This window comes from Gymnogyps californianus, chromosome 2, assembly GCF_018139145.2.
Source record: "Gymnogyps californianus isolate 813 chromosome 2, ASM1813914v2, whole genome shotgun sequence".
Lineage (NCBI taxonomy): Eukaryota > Metazoa > Chordata > Aves > Accipitriformes > Cathartidae > Gymnogyps > Gymnogyps californianus.
The window spans coordinates 111,980,250-111,995,411 of record NC_059472.1 but is presented as its reverse complement, the minus strand read 5'-3'; the positions used below and the strand labels follow the sequence as shown (position 1 = coordinate 111,995,411).

Sequence of the window (15,162 nt, the reverse complement as noted above, 5' to 3'; positions counted from 1 at the left end):
GAAGGAAAAAATAAGTAAACAGATTATAAATCCGAAATGCTTATCAATGCTCAGTGCTTTAAGAAGCTCTTTCAATATGAATTTTATAAGTGTGAAGTTGCCCCAGACTAATTCAACCAAGACCTAATCTAATCTGATGTAGGAATGCAAAACCCAGAGCAATCAGTACAATCTGAACAAGCACTTGGAGCACTTCGCTGGACTGGGACCTGAAGCCTTTCTTGAGCATGTGTTGGGTTATATTAGGGGTTCTGAATTGCAGTAACATCTAACGTAAGGGGGAGTGTGTGTATGTGTATGGATGTAAACTATGACATAAAATACCACCTTTAAGAGCCTGCATGGGCACTCTTAATTTGCAGTTAAGTATAGTGCAGCTTACACCCATGGAAAATGGGAGGAGGGAAGAGGAACAAGTAGTAGAAACGCTAAACTATTCTTTAAATAAATCCATGAGTAAATCCTACTCTGTTCTCAAATGGTCCACAAAACATTCTTCTTAGTAAAACAAAGATTCATTAAAAAAATGCTTTCCATTCTGTTCATGACTAATACATAAACATACATAAAAATCTTAGTCTTACAATGCCTCCCATTCAGAGATAGATTCCTTGGCCTGCTGGAGGAGTTAATTTACAATTAGTTTTATTAAAAAAAGAAAAAAGGCAACATAAGCAAATATTCTACCTCAGCAAAAGATAATACTAAGCTTCCGAGATGTGTTCAGAATAAAACATTTATTTCTCCCCTCTCTTCAAACTGACAGTATTACTCTTCTCTTGGAGATTGTCTCAAAAATACCTTCCCCCCCAGCCTGTTCCCCATAGCCCCCCCAACACCTCCAAAACTCCAGAAAAATACCAAATCAGAAACACAGTAACACAATATATGGAGTTAAGACATCATATGAATAATCCAGTGCTTTGTTTTATTTTCTAAATCATGTTATTTGGTTGTACTGACTGCATACCAACTTTGTCTCTGGGAAAGCGTCTTAAGTGATATTAGACAATACATCATACATTTTCGCAGCATAAACTTTATGACAAGATTAAAAGCATGTTGTAATTTATCACACTGAGTGTTACTTACTCAGAAGATAGACTGTCTCTTCTACAAAGTTCCTCTGTTGGCAGATCTCAAGAGCCTTGAATTTAAGGGAAGGAAGGAGGGAAAGAGAATACAGGGAACCATGTAACATGATATTTTATTGATCACAAATGCTGCAAGAGGCTTAAAGATATTTTTCCATGAAGTTGCATTACTCATTTTGACAGGAATACAGCTCCCTTAATATGCACTGTCAGATCCTCTGGCATTAATTAAGAGGAGAAACTCCACGGCATTTTTTTTTATTTTTGTCTAAGATTAAATAAATCTGGGGACAGGACAGGTATTTCTGTCTGGATTATGCCAATCTCTACCTTTAAATCTACTGACAACTTCTTTCTTCTGCTTCCAAAAGTTGGTTAATCCAAAAGCATTAAGGTTATCTGCTGTCAAGGCTTGCTTCCTGTGAGTGGACTTACGAGGTCTCTAGTGATGGAGGTCTGCTTGATATTCATTCATAACACAAGACTGTAGATCTCCTCAGGGTAACCAGAATGGTTTTGGGAGGTAGAGTGCCCTCCAAATTATGTACCAGTGACCTCCAAGAAGACAATACAAAAATAATCTAGCGCAAACATGAAAGAATAAGGAGGAAGCATTTCTTGTAAATTTGGTTTAAAGACTTGAGGGCTAAATACCATGAGCAGTTACAGAATCTGTGTGTAGTTGAAAAACACTCAGCACAATTACCAAAACTACCAAACTGATTACCAACAAGTTCTTAGTAACAGAAAATTGGCAGGGCTGGTATGCCATAGAAGATGCCACGTCTGTTTCCAATTCGGAAGCAGAAAGCAAACTCAAGATTCACAGCATTCCTGTGGAGACAACTGTTCACCAATAAAGACTTCCATACTTGGAAATCAAAACTATAAATGCATAAGATACAGCTACAGCTAAAGATGTAGGTAGGAATTAACTTTTCCTTCCATTTTCAAATTATTTCAGATGGGTTACTATGAAGATTAGAGACATGGACAATAAATTTCGGGGTAGGGGGTAAGTGAATTACCAAGCAGATACTTCAGGGGAATGAAGGTATGAATAATACTAATAAGTTATAAACACAGCTGACAGCCTTTTTTCTCTCCACTTAGAAGTTAAACTACAAAGTACCAGGTATTCAGTAGTTCTGGATGCTGCATGTTTCTTGACTGGCATGCTCCCTCTAGAGGAAAACAGGGAACATTCATACTTCTCTTTCAGTTCATTTTATAAAACATTTGCTAAACTGCACTTGAATAAAAGTGGCTTACTTTTAAAGAACAAGAATTATTTCTTCCTGATGGGTTTATAATTTCTTTAAAGCAATAATAAGCGTGAATTTGTTCAAGTGTCATGGCTCTTTGCAATTTATACACTCCACTGGAATCTGCTTAACAGGAACTGAAAATATTGGTAACTGGGAAATTCTTGGTCCCCTTATCTCCTCAGAACAAAGATTTGTATGTGGCAAAGTGTTACTATATGATACGTATGGTAAGAAGGATCATTACAAAATTAGCAGTGACAGTAAATTCAACTAAGTTTTATATAGTGTTGGTATCTTTCCTCTCTTCCACAGCTTCTTACTGAAACACATTAACATTTTAACGTGAGATTAGAATGACATTTTTTCTAACATCCTTTTCTCTCACTTTGGTGATTATTGCACCACACCTTCCAAAGGTTCACGGGTCTCTGACATAGTCTTGCTCACAGCCCATAACTTCAGCAAAGCAGTGCCAGCAGTGTGCTTGCATCATTTACACACAGCACTTTTCTGCACCACCCGTCACTGAAGATATGTGGCTGGATCTGCAGTAACTAAAACTAATTTGCTCCAAAAGGAAAAAAAAAGTGCAGGTAAGGTTTTATACATAAAAACCATGACCACGTAAAAAATACATAAGGCAAAAACGAAGAGAGAATCAGAGAGTTAAAAACAAATAAGCCAACACTGTAGACAAGTCTCTGGCTGGAAACCTCTCAGGCTCATTCCCTAAAAAGATCACTGAGACAACCCAGTTTCGTGCAACAGTTTCAACAAAGACCAAGCCTGCAATCCTAACAAAGTATTTTCCAGTGTTTCCTGCTGTTGCACAGTAAAGTTGACAAAAGCATGCAAAACAAGAGACGTGCCAGGAACAGCACTAGTTCTCTTTGCAATGTCAACCACGTAAAATGCAATATTCAATATTACATTTAAAACTACTCCACTGGTGTCATCATTATAGCCGCATACAGAGAGGCATCTTTTCACAAAGCCTGCTCTGCTCGGCCATTAACAGCAACAAATACAAATAATAAAATACTGACCCAACTAAAGAGGAAACTTAAATTTCCATTCAATTCACTTTAATTTAAGCAGGATTAAAAAACAAAGACTGCCCTTAACTTCACTTATTTTTTAATTTGACAAGAAGGAGCAAGGAAGGAAAATGTAAAAAGGTTAAAGACGGTGGAAACATGGTACTCTATAAAACCCCGAGTCTACTAGCAGAAGTACAAAGACAAAATCCTTTTAGCTCTGCTAGTTCAGTGACTGTTATATTGTGTATATTATTTGAAAGCAACTTAGGACCTTACAATACAAAACTAGAAAAACTCCATTTTTCAAGATCTAACACTGACCAGCCCTAGATTTGGCAAAATGATTGTTGATCTCTTGCAACCACAACCTGCTGTTCAGTCAGGCCAGGTACTGATGAGTAGATACGCTGCAGGTACGCATCAAGTGTGAATTCAGAACTTCTGCTTTAAAAATCCCCACCAATTCCACCCCCGTGAGCTCAGAGAGGAAGGCCTCAGCTGCCAGCCAGCTCTGCAAACCAAACTTCTGCAGGTGATGGTCACAAACTCAAAGGATCCCTCCTTTTGCCAGTAGAGGGCACTACCAGACACAGTTACAAATTCACACCACAAGCTACAGACATAAAAATCGAGGACCTGTGTTTAGATTTTGTGGGCTTACCTTCTCTAGCGGACAGTGTGTGCTGTCTCTGAGAAACGGTAGTAAGTTTGGACGATCGTATTCAGCATAAAGGCTGATCTGTTTCTCATGATATCGTTGGCCTTTATGGTGATCTCTTTTGAAAAGCTTGTGCAAATACTAGGAATCAAAAAAGAGAATCAGAACTCAAAACCACTTATGCAATATTATTCATTCTCAACTAATAAAAAATGCCTCCTAATTTCGTCAGGAATGTGCTAACACATACTAAAAGGCACAGAGATTAAATCCTGATACAAAAGACTAACTTTATATTTTTCTGAAGTACTCTCATCACTCCAATCTCCAAAGCCAGCTCTGTAAAACAGGTTTTCAGCACCACTTAAGTAACTGTCCTTTAACCTTCAAGGAAACTAATGAACCTTGAATTTTATGGAAAATCTTTGAGAAAGATGTCAAATGAAACACTTCGGTTATCTAGATATGCTTGACCATTACAGATAGATACTGTGGCAAAGCTCCTTCCTCCCTAACTGAGCACAGAAAAGCCTTGAGAATAATCATGAGGATCACTTTTGTTCAAAGGGAAGTAGGCTTCACACTTTGAAACTGATGCATCCCTTCCATAAACTGACAGTCAGTCGTCTTTGCAAAGCTCTTGGGCTGCGGGCTGCACACTTCATAGAGCTGCTTCCTATAATCAGATCTCTAACACATAAATCCGCTCTCCACTAGATCAATGCCCTGAGCCCCACCTGTACACAGCAGCAAGTTAAACTTCCCTCCCTAATACAGCCCAAGCCCATGGTTACACGTTACGTATTCCACTGACAGCATGTTCAAACCGAAGAGGTGCTTTTGGAATAGCAATGTGGAGCCACAGCCTTACAGTGATATTGTAATTCTGCACAAACAAGAACAATCCTGCAGTGTATGAAAGTTACAGCTCTAGAAAGACAAGCAGTTCACTGTCTCTATGGATCAGCAAAATGTGCTTCAGAGTTGCATCCACCATCCAACTCCATTTTTGTGTTGGAAAGAGGAGGGATACAAGCAAGAAGTAATTGACCAGACAAGCAAGTGTCTGCAATGCCATAAGGAGTACCTCACCATATGTTAACAAGTAAGCAGTATGTTATCAAGTTCTCACAGGTACACATTCTAAAATTATTTTACTATTGTAAAAATACTATGGCCATGTTAAAAAATGGATTAGCAAAAGTAGCCACTTTGGCTCTGATGATTTATGACATTTCAATGTCATGCACTTTGAGAGGATAACAAAGACATGCCCAGTTAAGAGTTTATTCAGCTCAACTTGAAACCAACAAAATATAGAAATATTTACCACATGCTGTAGTTCAGGCCTGTTTTCTAATTCTTCAACGACTCTGTCAATCTGAAAGAAAACAAATAAAACCCAACAGATTAGCAAACCTGTAATGAACATCACATTTACAGGACTGAAAGAAGGATGGGAAATACAAGTAAGCATTGGACTGCCATGCCATGAACTTGTTATACTCACGGAAATTTTATCTTCGTTATCCAAAAGCATGTCTACTGCTTTCTAAAGTAAAGAAAGAAAACCCAGTTAAGAAACAGGTACACACATTTTCTCACACTCTATATAGTATTATGCTTGTTCACTGATGAGTATTAGATGGGTATTGCAGGCCTACTCTTCTCAGCAACAGTAATTCAGAGAGCAGTTTGCATAACATCAGCATTCCCTGACAGCACAGCATTACAGGAGAACACATCGTGTATTTTATCAGAATACTTCTCCTAAGTTTCCACACTAATAGCCATCAATACTGTGCACTTATATTGCAGGTGAAGTATGCCCATCGAATCATGGGTCACAGAAGGCCACTGCCAAATGATGTAGAAATACTATTTGTCCCATTGCAAAAGGGAACTGCAGGGTAATGGTGGTATAAGAAACACATGACTCAACTTGCCTTACCACTGGATTCCTCCAAACTATCTGTACACCGATACCATAACACAAGCAGACAAGACCATGTAAGCAGAGCGGCCACCAGGATTCCAGCTCTGCTTCCTCTTAGAAAAGCAAACATTGCTTCACATTCAAAAAATACAAAACCAGAGATTTCTGATATGATTTACTCTATTTAATAAAAAAAAATTATACTCTTTTTTTTTTCCCATGTAGTTTAGAACGGGCATACCGAAGATGATCGTCTTTGATACAGGTGGCTGCATATTTTAGCTCCAGTGCTTAAACAACCACTGCACTGAAAAAAGAGCAGATCTACTTGGTTTCCCCCCAAGGATCATACCAAAACTCATTTGCTGAGGTTTTATAGCCAGCTGGGAAGAAAGAAGATTGAATTCAGCAAAAAATGCACACTTCTTGATTTTTGGAATTCAGGTTAATAACCTTGCAAACTTTCAGAAGCAGATTAATTGACTGCAGTGAAAGAAAAGTGGCAAGTACATTTAACATGCCTCAATAAATTCACTGCCTCCTTTCTTTGGCTTATTAATAGCATTATTTGATTATAAATGCAGAAATAATATCATGGTGAAAGTCTACTTGAGAATCCCAACAATGATCTCAGATCTGGCACTGTTCTCACTGTGAGTAATACTCAAATGGAAATACCAAGGAAAAAAAATCATCTTTGGGTCAATTATTTTGCAGTCTAGGCAAACATCATCTTCCTTACCTCAGAATGTATCCAGACACAGCAAACACACTCTCTGCCTCAACAGTATCTTTAGCTCATTTATTTTTAATCTGTTAAATTAGCTCTAGTGAAAAGTGAGTGTAAAATCATTAAGATCACCATACCTCTGAATCAAAATCCATGAGCAGAACAATTTTGTCTCTGATAGAACTGAAAAGATTGTGCTTGTGGATCAACTGGAAGACATCTTTGTGCCTCAGAGTTAGGTAAATTTCTAGGGCTCTGCCATAGCGCTGGTCATAAGTATACCTGATTGAAAAAACAATGTTAGATATGTAACATCACATGTATTATAAGTGGAGGAAAATCACCTATGAGGGAAAATATAAATATACTCTAGGATGTAAAGCTTGTTAGGATGCTACTTGATTTGATAAATATCTAAATAGTTGCTATGATTCATTTTTGTTAAAGGAAAATAAAACACTGGGCAACATTAATTTCAACTCTGTTTATATCAGTCACCGCATTTGTGTTCTGACCTGTGGTTCTTTGTATTTTCATTTTCCCATTTTCAAACCACAGGGGAAGCCACACAAAACGCTAGCTTTTCTGGTTTTGGAAACTAATTGGCAATCTCTTCAGAGCTAAAAAACATTGTTCTCTTAAAACTTTTGGACAGACTGTAACATAGCAATGGACAGTAGCTCTGCTTTCTTCAAAGAAGCACTGTGAAAAGAACTTAACATGGGAATCAGGCTGAGAAAACCAAAGAGCTTTATCCCTGTGTGAAGTAGCCTAGAACCAGATCAGTTTGGGCACATTTTCCAGTCACATATTTCCAGCTACACAGTAAACCTAAATATACTACTTCTGAAATAGTGGGGAAAAAACACCATTTTATTTTCCTGTGGGCAATTCTGAAATGCACACTTCACAAAAGAGGCTTCCTCTGACAGCATAAAGAGGAATGCTAGCTATTTGCTTTGGAAAAAGGAGTAGCAAATCCAATCTTATACTAAACTCTTTGCTTTCACACTCAGCACACACTTTATAAGTAAGGGAAAAGAATTGCTAAGCTGTGCAATCAGCACAGTGGAGAGGAGAGAAAGCCAATACTCTGTAGACTGCAGCAAAGCAGATATTTCTGTTAAGAGAATTAGGCAAATATTTATAAACTATGGTACATTATTCCAAGCTTACTTTTTGTAACAGGAGTTTAAAACTGTACTCACAATTCTGCAAGCGTTTGTAGCAAAGTCCTGTTCTGTGGATCTTTCTTCAGGTGATCCACTACAGCTTGAACTATGATTGTGGTGTTGTAGAGATCTCCAGGCCACTCTTTTATCAGGGTTGCAAACCCCTAAAAGTATAAGAGATTGTAACAGAAATAGAAAGAACTGCCTAAGGAACATTTCAAAACATCAAAGCTTCAGCTAACCCTCTGAGATGATACCTGCTGTGCTTCACCTCTAAGCCACTTTTACATGCCCACAGACGTGCACAGTGCAGAACACAGATTTTCCTTCTTAGGGCAATGTTATTAAGGTTCGTGAAGCTGAGTCTCTTTCAGGTGCTGTAGGCTTTGTGCAGCACCTCAACCACTTATGCTACATTAAACAAACTAAAAATAACAGTATTTGTAATAAATAATCTATCTCACAGTATTTGCATGCTCTGAAGAACATTCTACTTATTCTCTTAAAAACAAAACCAAAATTCATCTTTTTAATCTTTTCATTATTGTGGAACTGTCCATTGATAATCTGTTTGAATACAACAGAGAATTTGCTGTCAGAATTCTACATTGCTGAGGGTGTTTGGCTGGCCATAACTATTACAGGTGGACACGTCAGGCTGCAGTACCTCATAGTCACTCTCCAAAAACTCATGCAGGACCATTTCATAGATTAGAGGTTTCAAAACTGGATCCTGTCTGGGCAAGTAACGACTAATTGCCTATAGGAACAAAGAGAACAAAGTGTCAGAAGGGGAACGACACGTAACATCCTGGTACACTGATGATAGGAAAAAAGAACTGTTTTGAAACAAAAAACCAAAGCTACGTGCAAAACATGGCTCTTGGTAAACACTTGAAGCACTTTATATTCATATTTGTAAGCAGTATCCTGAAGTTATTTACTTTAGGATCGCACACATCGGAATTGTATTACTTATCTGAAAGAATTTTCATTAGAAAGATAGGTGGTAAGATACTAGTTAGAATGGGAGAACCAGCCATTGCACTTAGAGAAGTCTGAATATTTACTGCTAGTCATTTAGAAAATAAAACCCATAAAAGACCCCTCAAAAGAAGAAAGTTTTCAAAATCCATTTTGTCCAGTCTTGGTCTTACATCTTGTAAAAAGGTATAAGCATTCATTAACTGAAAAATGTGTACTTTTGATTTATGACTTACTGTGAGGTCACTACATTTTATGAAGAATTCTGTTTTGCCAGCTATTTTTACATACCCAAATGAAAATTAATTTGAGAATACATCTCTCCATGGAAAGGGTGAAGGTGTGTGATCTGTTGCTCTATAGGAGGTGTTAAGGAACTGCATTCTGGCAGGCAGGAGACGAGAACCTGCCAGAATGAATCAGCTCATACACCCTGGAATTTCAGCACAGCATCTTATTAGCACTATTATTCCATGCAACTAGAGGCCAAGGTTATTACCGCCTACCAAAATAAAACCTACTGCTACCAGCTGTGCTGGGACTTTGGGGTTTGTAGCTGAAGGCCCAACACTGATGAAATTCCTCCAAACACTCAGAGATGTTGCCTCTTGCCCACTAATGGCACATGGTGCAGCAGCATTCTGTTACTGAAGCTGCTTGAACAAAGCAGGAGAAATAACATCTCACTACATTTTTTTTGCAGTTTTACAGACAGCAATGACTATTCACAACAAATTTTCCTAGTATTTAAATCGAAACAATTACCTAAGTTACATATTTCATTAAAGTCTTCCATGCGTAGGTGAAAAAGGAGGTAAAAATAAAAGACCAATAAAAAAAGCATTATAAATGACTTTGCAAAAATTAAAAGTTCATTGCTCACAGGAGACCTCTTCTCTCCCCATGCTGTTCGAGCTTGGCCAGTCTTTGAAACGTAGCATGCTGCCAACATCAGCCCCCACCGTCTGTCACAGAATTTAATAGCTAACTCAGGGCACGGTCTTGCCAGCTGCCCCGGGGAATCATATTCCTGACCCCCTCATAAAAAAGCCTCTTCCGACCATAAAGCAAGCAAGCTGGACATCAGCTGGAGACTCGAAGCCAGAGGACATTCTCCAACGGCTGCTTTCATTCCCACTTTCTACCTTCCTGCCACCTCCTCAATGAACAGCCTCGCCTGACAGGCTTTGCTGCAACTCTTGGCTGCGGTTCGGCCGCGCAGTGAGCTGCGGAGCAGTGCAGCTGCCTCGTTGCATGGGGGCCAGGCTGCCTCAGGAAGGAAACCTCTCCTGCCCCAAGTCCCACTGCTTTGAAGGAAAAGCACAACCACCTCCTGCCGTTTGGCCCCTGTGCTCAGCAAAGACTGAGAAGCATGCAAGTTATTTTTAAGCCTAGGCACAAAGGTGAACTAAGATCCATGCTGGAGGTTACAAACTCTTCCTATTTTATTTTTAAGCAGTAGTTAAGGGAGAAGGTCAGACAAAAAAGCTCCAGAATCTGGATGCCTTTGTATCAATTCCTGAATCATGTGGTAAAAGTGACTTTAAATTAAAAAAGAATACTATACAGAGAAATATTTTCTTCCTTTGTTTCTACTTAAGACCTGCTTTCAGACTTTTGATCAATAGGTATAAGGATGGGGTATACACAAGAAAGCCCATATAAAAGTTGACATGGGATTGCCTAAAACATCTCACCAATAAGCCCAAACCACAATTATTTATTCCTCGGAGGATACCTATGAGATGAAAGAGACTGTCTGGATAATGCTGCTCTATGCTATGCCCACAACAGTCAGGTGAAGTCTTTCATGTGTCCTCTAGCCAACGTTTTGGTCATTAAAGCATTGCTGCCACTAACTGATCATCCTGCACCCCTGCTGAAAGTCACTGCTGTCACAGCAGCGTCAACAGAATGGAGCATATCCCTCATGCCACAACGGCCAGCACTCGCAGAGTTTGGTATCCTCCTTCAAATCCACCTTCCTCAGCTGTTTGAGCTGAGACATTGGATTTTACACTGAAGTGACTTGAGCACAAGCATGTAACTCCACAAGCCACTACTGCTGGAGGAGGAGAGGAACAGATCATTGCAAGGCTCTAAAATCTTGAAACTGCCATAACAAGGTTTGCTAGAGGACATTCACCGAAGACACGAGAGACGTCAAGATACCAAAATGCAGCCTCTGGTAGCCAAACAGGACCTTTTAGTACAGAACACTCAAAAAAACCCTAAACCCACAAACAAGACACTCACCCCACAGGCTTTGACATTGAGGTATCACTAATTAGTCCCTCTGCAGGAAGGAAAGTTTAAACCTTCAGTTTTACTGCCACCTTAGTTATCGGCAAATCACATTAGATTGGAAACGTCTGATTTCAGGCAACCACTTATATGCAGTGCAAAAATTCCCTTTCGAAATACACTTTGTCTCCAAATCTCAAATAGAGTCTCCTCATCAGGGCTTAAAGCCATTACAGCCCAGTTACACTACCGTGTTTAATACCCGCTGGTTGGGTAAACGGATAAAAATTCCAAATAGCATACAAGTGACCCCAAGCATTACCAGAACCACTTCATTTAGATCTGGCTTAACTTAGTTCATCCTTTATGATATTCAGGTATCTTTAGGAACTTGGGAAAAGTTACATGCGATTGAAATAGTAAAATAAGAAAGGCATCTTCTAGAATGGCAGCTTGAAGCTGAATAATGTAATGGACTGCATCTTATGTTTTTCTAAGTCCACTTTCAAGGGGCTGAAAACAACTAACTGTTTAGAAAGGCAGTAATTTAGCAGAGATGTTTTTTGCTGCAAACCTGCAAATATTTTTATATTTTACAGTCTGCTGGATGACATAAGTGGAGACAAGAAAAACATCCATTCCAGGCACTTGTACCTAAAAACCAAAATAAACCCAAAAGCACTAAGAAGCAGTGTATCAAAATTTCACCTGTACCTGCACTCAGGTCCTTTACTGGATTGAAATAAAGAGACACAAACATGAGATTTCATCTTCCAAGGTGGCAAAGAGTGCACCGAACCACTAAGAACTCATACAAAAGGCAAGGCTGTTCTTGCACTGGAGTGGCTCTAAAACAAAAGCCAGACATTTTTGAAAACCGTAATGCTGAAACACTTTCGCTCTTTGAACAGAATTAAACAGCTCAAAACCAGCAAGGGACTGCATGCTGTGAGATCTTAATAATATGTCCTTTTTGGCTCATTGAGTTTGAATAGGAAGACATAAAATTCAGAAATAAACGTACATGTGTTACCAAAGGGAGTGTGCATAATGTTTTCTACTGGTTTGGCAGTGACAGCACTATAGCCTTATGTCCTGGGCAATTTATTAACTGAGAATCTCACATTAAACATGTACTGTTATGGTAGCTGGCTTGCAACCAGGGAAAACACAAGACAGGGCAGACTGCTCCTCTTTCTTGCCACCATTTCTAGCACACAGCATAGGCTTCCCCTGTTGCTTTGCAATTTAACTATTCTTTGAGACTTAAAGCTGTCGTTCTGTTGCAAGGGACTTGGATTTTCAGGAAAGGCTGGCACCCACAGAGGCTATTTTCCTTAAGAGTTGAGGTAGGATTTTTCAGGACATACTGGAAGGGAGTGAAAAGTAAATGGGAAAGATGTATTTAACTGTGAGCATCTTTGCAAGTAAAAGCCTTGGGGGTGGGTCTTTTACTTGGGGGCTGTCAACAAGTTAAAAATAGGTAGCTGAGTACCTGGATGTGCTATGCCTCCCACTCTGTTTTAAGGCATATTAACATATACACACCAATCTGAAAGACAACTGTACGACTAGAGATCTGGGGCACGAATTTCAAGGGCAGCATTGTATCCTGCTACCACACTAGGGCCATTAAATGCGATCCTTTAGATACTTGGTGAAAATATGCGGGAAATACAGCATGCCAATTACTTGAGTGCAGAGACAGAAATTAACTTACCTTAAGCTGACCTATTTCTTTAAACTTGTAAACTTCAAATTCCCAGAGTTCTGTGTTTTTGCCAAGAATTTTCTGGCACTTTCTGGAAGGAAGATGAAAGGGGAGAGAACATAAGTAGGTACATAGAATAATACAAAAGTGAGAGTACTACTGCAAGGATTCCTTTCTTCTTTCTTCTCCCTATCAAGACACTTTCAAAGGTGACGTATTTTGGCAACCACTGCCTCAAGCAGAGTATGCCAGGTACTCCTCCTTTCAGATCTTACAATTCTGTTGCATCCAAGAGGACTTAACTGCTTACTATGCATTCAGCCTTATTGATTAGGGCCATATTAGCTTTATGAGTGAAGTTTTTAGATCTCAGCTGAGAAAAATTGACCACTTAAAAAGATATGCTTATGCTTACACATACATGAAAACACAAATCTTAGGTAATTTCTGATCCTTACTTTAGATACCCGTATTTGACATTTTTGTTTACACCCACGTAACCACAAATTATTTTCTGATGGTCTTACATGTAATGACACACTGATAAACTTAGATTATCAACATCCAAAGAAAACCTCAGTTTTGAAAATCTAGTGTGACTTAGAAAAATCAAGGCTGACTGTCAAAAATATGCATGTCTCAATTCTAGTTAAACTTTAGAAAGTTTACAGTAACTTTTGGGTCACTACAGGCAAGAAAATATAGGGCACAGTAATACATCTGTATGTTTTGAAACTTCGGAAACTCCAGAACACATAGAAAATCAACATCACAAAATACTTCAGAATCAATAATTTGCTTTTGCTTTTTCCCCACACACATAGCCAGCAATGAAAATCTTTAATAATAAGTTACCGAGCAGCCAGGTCATACTCTCCTTTCTCCACTAGGTGATTTATATAGGCTAAGCCAATGTCCTAAAGGGAATAAAAATAAAGAATTAGTTATAAAAATTTGGAAGTCAACTCCTTGACTGCCACAATAACTATCATTCCAGCTGTATGCACTGCTTTTAAATCAAGCACCAGGCCGTAACTGGATACCCTGAGTTCTCCTCTAGATGTAGGGCCCACGGAACAGTCAACACAAAATACTTGCATAGACCGCTCATGGGTTCAAATTAAGATGCTCTTTTAAATAATTCTCATAACCTCATTGATGCTGAGAAGACTGTGCCACCTCTACATATTAAGGATTGTTCAAAACACATAGCTGATCATTCAGTGCTTGCATTAGTTATCTCAAGAAGAAAACCACCAGCCATTGTATGAGACACTTTCTTTGTCAACACAAAGTTTGCAGGGGGGAAAAACGGTGGCTGAGAATATAAATCCTAGCGCTGCTCCATAAAGTAAAGGAATTACCGAGAATTTAGCAAGATTATTACGTATTATTACATACTAAATTCCCCTTCTCAAGAGTTTATCACACAGGTCAGCTGTAAAATTTTTCTGGTAGGTGTTTAATATATTAAAATTTTGGCGAAACAGCCATGCCTTCTGCTGCAATCTCAACACTGGTGTCAAGGTCAACTCAGCTCAGTGTACCCACTGCGTAACTTAAGAATCACATTACTAAAAGCACATTTCCCCCAGCCCCCCAGGAAACAATGAGCACTGAACAAGGAAAAAAAAGTCCTTGTTTCCTACAAAAACAAACATTTGGGTCTTCTGAGGCACAACATAAATTTTTTGATCAGTATCAAGGACAGTACTGAGCAAAGCAGAATATGAACAGAGGTATTCAACAACTTCAATTGGTCAATCTACTACAAAGTTGAAAAAAAAAAAAATCATGCACATACACCAGATTTTAGGATTTCATTCCACTGTAGGAACCACCTTTGTATTTTCAACTTCACCATTCTCAAGAATGAAGATTTCTGGCAGCCTCTTTCTCCTGCGGGCCAGCTCCCCAGTGAGCCGAGAAGACAGTATAAGGAAAGGAGCTGTAGATCTGTGGTTGTTTAGGACCTTTGCATTCTGCTCAAGAGGTGCAGAGGGGCAGTGATCATTACTGCAACCTACAAAATCCCCAAGACCACCAGATTTGTCAGGTGGTGTGAGTGTGGTGGTGGCTGGGCAGTGAGAGCATGAGTTATTTTAAATCCCTGTACCACTAATCCTTCACTTAGGGCTTGATGTCAACATTTTTTCCCTCAACACATTCCGTGGGTTTTGCATTAGAGATCAAACACTCAACAACTCTGCTTGTATATACCCACACTGAATTTCATCCTAGCAGAGCAAAGTTCTGCAAACCAAGAGAAAAGCTTTTTTTTTTTTTTTTTCTCCTCATGTACTGCCAGGACCTCCTTTAAGAATT

General features: G+C 39.0%; 1 protein-coding gene across 1 annotated transcript in view; it reads right to left on the bottom strand.

The window, feature by feature from the left end:
- VPS41 (VPS41 subunit of HOPS complex) overlaps positions 1–15,162 on the bottom strand; it is a 109,428-nt gene that overhangs the window by 14,818 nt on the left and 79,448 nt on the right. The window contains exons 15-23 of the mRNA XM_050892324.1: positions 13,693–13,754; positions 12,847–12,928; positions 8,566–8,658; positions 7,935–8,062; positions 6,864–7,008; positions 5,571–5,612; positions 5,391–5,441; positions 4,064–4,201; positions 1,093–1,147 (exon numbers count right to left, since the gene is read on the bottom strand). Of these exons, the coding sequence (XP_050748281.1) occupies positions 1,093–1,147; positions 4,064–4,201; positions 5,391–5,441; positions 5,571–5,612; positions 6,864–7,008; positions 7,935–8,062; positions 8,566–8,658; positions 12,847–12,928; positions 13,693–13,754 (796 nt within the window). The remainder of the gene's footprint in view (positions 1–1,092; positions 1,148–4,063; positions 4,202–5,390; positions 5,442–5,570; positions 5,613–6,863; positions 7,009–7,934; positions 8,063–8,565; positions 8,659–12,846; positions 12,929–13,692; positions 13,755–15,162) is intronic.